Source organism: Terrapene carolina, unplaced genomic scaffold (genome assembly GCF_002925995.2).
Source record: "Terrapene carolina triunguis isolate 2854851 unplaced genomic scaffold, T_m_triunguis-2.0 Scaffold191, whole genome shotgun sequence".
NCBI lineage: Eukaryota > Metazoa > Chordata > Testudines > Emydidae > Terrapene > Terrapene triunguis.
In genome coordinates, this window is record NW_020664542.1 from 2,363,903 (window position 1) to 2,368,344 (window position 4,442).

Below are 4,442 nucleotides of genomic sequence, written 5' to 3' on the forward strand. Positions count from 1 at the left end.
TTGGGATGCAGTGAGTGGGTGTGGGGAGTGGGGTGGGAGATGCAGTGGTGGGGAGGTGATGTTGATTAGGAGATGCAGTGGGGTGGGATTGGAGGGTTGGTGGTGAGGGAAATGCAGTGGGGGGCAGGTGTTCATGCCATAGGACTTACCATCCTGTTCTTTACCTCCAGGTCCTGATTATGATATAAGTCAATGGACTAACGAGAAAGAGAAGCTGGGGCTGGATTTCCCGAACGTACGTAGCAGCCTCCTTTGCCGTTACCCATGTGTCGGTGGGGAGGACAGGGTCAGAGAGGGAAGTGGTTGGAGACTAGCAGCTTTCACTGCTGGCTCTGAGGTGGAGCCAGGCTGTTGGCTGGGGAAGGGCTCCCGGCTCTCCAGTGCCCCCTTGGCTGGGGCAGGAGACTCAGGCCTTGCTGTCTTTGCAGCAGCGAGCACGTGGCCGTGCCTAGCCTGAGTGTGATCGGTGGTTGTGCATGGCTATAAGGTTAAATGCTAGGCACTGAACTGTGAATCTGGGGCCCTGCTGTCCACCTGCTCCCCCAAGCAGAGTAAAAAAGGGGCAGGGAGAGGCTGTGTCTGAGCACAGGTGGACTCCAGCAATGTGCAGGGCCTGCTCATGAGACACTTAGCTCTGCTCTTTGACCTCCCGCCGACTAGGAGGCACAAGTAGCTTGGTGGCTGCGGTGCCCTCCAAGAGTAGGATAAATGGGTGGGGAGAACTTATCCCCTGACATCCTCTCTTTGCCCTCCCAGCTCCCCTATCTCATTGACGGCCAGACAAAGCTCACGCAGAGCAATGCTATCCTCCGCTACGTAGCGCGCAAACACAAGATGGGTGAGTATCGCTGCGAGTCGAAGACTTGTCTGCACGGGGAACTTGACTGGAACAGCTCCTCTGGAATAGGTCCCTAGTCCAGAGTAAAAGTGATGGGCCATTATTCTAGAAGACCTAGGTCATTCCAGAATAGCTGGGCTGGTCAATTCCCCCCAGTGAAGACAAGCCCTTAGAGGCTAGTTGAGATTTAAACCATGGTTGCTGAGCCTCTCTGCCCCTGTGTTTTCTGGCTCCCAGCTGGCGAGAGTGAGGAGGAGATACAGAGAGTAGACATGCTGGAGAACCAGGTGATGGATTTCCGTCTGGCCTTTGCAAGGATCTGCTACAACCCTGACTTCGTGAGTACATCCCTGCTCCCCTGGGGGTGTGGGTCAGAGCTGGAGTGCAATATATGACTCAGGAGGGTTAACAGGTGTAGATATAATCCAGAGCTTTACAAGCCTCCATTAATTACCTGGGAAGAAGAGTAGTTATTCCCATTTTAGAGAGGTGGGGGAGAGAGAAGTGATGTGACTTGCCTGAGGTCCCAGAGTAAACCAGTAGCAGAGGTAAGATAGAATTTGAGCCCTCCCTAGATTCAACACTGCCTGTTCCCCCATCCCACGCTGCCTCACAGACAAAGAGAGGTGGAATTGGTCAGGGATTATGTGTCAGAACAGACCAGCCTGTGAAGTCTATTACGGCTCCTCTTTAGCCACAGCCTCTTCCTTCAAAGGAAGGTGAATAATTTCTGTCATGCACCAGACTAGTTACCTGATGTTGGCATGGGAGGGAGGAGAGTGTCTGGGACGGGAGATCCCTTCAGATGATCAGTTTATGCCCCAAAAGTTGGGATTGAATTACCCCCGTCACTGCCTTGGGCCACCTTAGAAAGCCGGAACTCTGAGTTGCTCCGGGGTGGTGGGGATTGCGAGGATTTGACCCACAGCTCCCTTACTTCTATTTTCCCTTTTGCAGGAGAAACTGAAGCCGGAGTACTTGGAGCAGCTGCCCGGGAAGCTGAAGCTGTTCTCCCAGTTCCTGGGGGTCCGGAAGTGGTTTGCTGGGGAGAAGGTATGTCGCTAGGGGACTGAGGACATAGCTGCTCTGTGTTAAAGAGAGGCCAGAGATGGGAAGTGCAGATCGGGATGGTTCTGATCTGATGCTCTGCTTATTTTCATTCTAATTTCCAAGCTCACCTATGTCGACTTCCTCGCGTACGACGTCCTGGATCAGCACCGCATGTTCGCGCCCAAGTGCCTGGATCAACTAAAGAATCTGAAGGATTTTCTTGACCGATTTGAGGTGAGCTTGGCCCTGACTCCCCTGTGACATGCTGCTCTCTGGATCTCCAGGGCTGGCCACGCTAGTTCCAGTTCTGCAGTGTCTGCAGCATGTGACCCTTGGTCAAGTTACTTTTCCCAATTAAGGTTGATAGATGGTTTCCATTCTAAGCCTTCTGCACCCTTTATCTTGTCAAAACAATAACCCACCTCTTGGTCCTTTTCACAATATATGGAATCAGAGTTCACCTTAAACAGGAGGTGTTCATTATAGAAGACAATCACACACTAAAGACACACAAACAAGTTTCCACACAGCTCAAGTTCCAGCACTGTCTCCCTTGTGAAGAGCTCCAGACAGGGAACTGGTGAACAGCACATAGTCACCTAGTAGCTGAATAATATATTGCAAGTGCACATCATTACAGCCCTGAATTTCTCAAGCTTGGTTCTTGGGCAGAGGAGATTTTGAAGAGCAGACTGAGTTTGGAACCGGACAAACTGTTTTTGAGAGCTGGAGCTTTGAGAAGTTACAGGACTTCCTGCTTTTAGAAAGTGCTTTTTCTGCTCCTAAACCTAGAGCAGCTCGGCAACGTAAGGGCCTGGCTTTCAGAAGTGCTGAGTGAAATCGATCGGAGCGGTGAGTGGTCAGCAGCTTTGAAAAATCACATCCTTGGGGCCTGATCCAAAGCCTTTTGAAGTCTGTGTCAAGGCTCCCACTGATTTCAGCAAACTTTGGATCAGACCCTTGGTCCTCCAGAAGAACTGGGCCATAGGACATGTCTGATAAGACATGGCTGCATGCCTTTCTGGTTTGCAATGGGGAGCGATTCCCAAGCAGCTGTTTGGCTGTGGCCCATGCTGAATTTCTGGCGGTGATGATGGGTAGGGGGCATGTGAGGAGCTGATGATGTCTCTTTACGTTGATGGATCTTCTTTTGCTTTCCCTGTAGGCCCTGGAGAAGCTCGCTGCCTACATGAGTTCTAGCCGCTACATGAAGACTCCCGTTTTCTGGAGAGCTGCCCAGTGGAGCAACAAAAAGGAGTAGGCTCAAGTGGAGCTCAGCAAATGTCAAACAACTCTCTTGGCATTGACCCACTGCAGCATCTGAGAAGGAGACGGAGACCCCTGGAACCCCTCTAGCTTGCAAAGTCCCATTAAACAGCAAATCAGTAATAGCTGAAATCCCTAAGCCCTGTTGTAATCCTTCCCACTAAGCTAGCTGCGATTCCCACTTACTGGCTAATGAAAACATTTTGGTGACTGTATAGTCGTCTCAGCTTATTGACTTTCCTGGTTTCTATTTGTTTTTTAAAAATAGATCTCTAGGGAGTTCTGATTAGTAGACCCTTAGTTCTACTTTTAAACCTCTTCTGAGTTTCAGCATTTATCCCAGCATGCAGGCCAGTTCCTGCTTCCATTGGTGCTCTTCAGATGGCCAAGTGGCTCTTTGACAAAGGGCTCTGAATTTCAGAGGTGTTGAGCACCTACCACTCCTTTGAGCCCATGTGCATATGAAAATATAAACAGAAAGATAATTCTCCCCTCCCCTTAAACCTGCTCTCTCCTGGAGCACCCCACACACACCGGCTTGTGATCACACACGCAGAAAGAACATCATGTTTCAGAGGGGACGGAAGATTTCCCTTTTGTGACTAGAGACGTATAAGAAGTTGGCTAGTTCCTGGGGGCCAGCGTGAGAAAGCCCTGATGTCATATCCAATGCATAATCAAGGTACTAATTAAATCACCATGCTCCCCTCCAACAGGACAGCTCAGCCAGGTAGAGGGGAGAGGAAGCTGGATGCACCCAATCAGGTTTGTAAGTGTGCTGCACCCTCTGTTCTGACACAGAGGGCCAGATCCCCAAGAGAACTCAGTCTGGCCCCTCCATTTAGGTGCCTACAGCAGAGCTGAGTTGTCTGGAAGCTTGGTCCCAAAGCACTGAGCTGCTGCAGGGTTGCACACAGCTGAGAGAGCAAGTAATGCAGTGCTTGTATGTGCTGGGAGCCACAGCTGTGAGCAGGTTTAGGGAGAAGTAGTCTGGATTTGTGTAACTGCAAAGAACCCCCAGGGCAGTAGTGGAGAGTAGCAGAGAGGGACCCAGTCATTCCAATCGGGTGGAGGTTTTGAGGCTTATGTAAATCCCTGGCCTTTCAATCTCTAAAGCCACAGGCCTCTGCTGTGTAAGCTAAAGCACATCTCCTTTAGCTGGCAGATGTAATAGGTCCTTTATCTACCTTGTGGGTTCAGCTACTAGCTCAGGGGCGGGCAAACTTTTTGGCCTGAGGGCCGCATCGGGTTTCATAAATTGTATGGAGGGCCGGTTAGGGGAGGGGGT

General features: G+C 50.7%; 1 protein-coding gene across 1 annotated transcript in view; it reads left to right on the forward strand.

Annotated features, from left to right (window-relative positions):
- Positions 1-3,385, forward strand: part of LOC112101682 (glutathione S-transferase 2-like) — an 11,411-nt gene extending 8,026 nt beyond the window's left edge. Inside the window, exons 3-8 of the mRNA XM_024192520.2 lie at positions 171-235; positions 757-838; positions 1,076-1,176; positions 1,796-1,891; positions 2,012-2,122; positions 3,054-3,385. Coding sequence (XP_024048288.1) covers positions 171-235; positions 757-838; positions 1,076-1,176; positions 1,796-1,891; positions 2,012-2,122; positions 3,054-3,149 — 551 coding nt within the window. The 3' untranslated portion in view covers positions 3,150-3,385. The remainder of the gene's footprint in view (positions 1-170; positions 236-756; positions 839-1,075; positions 1,177-1,795; positions 1,892-2,011; positions 2,123-3,053) is intronic.
- The last annotated feature ends 1,057 nt before the right edge of the window (positions 3,386-4,442 follow it).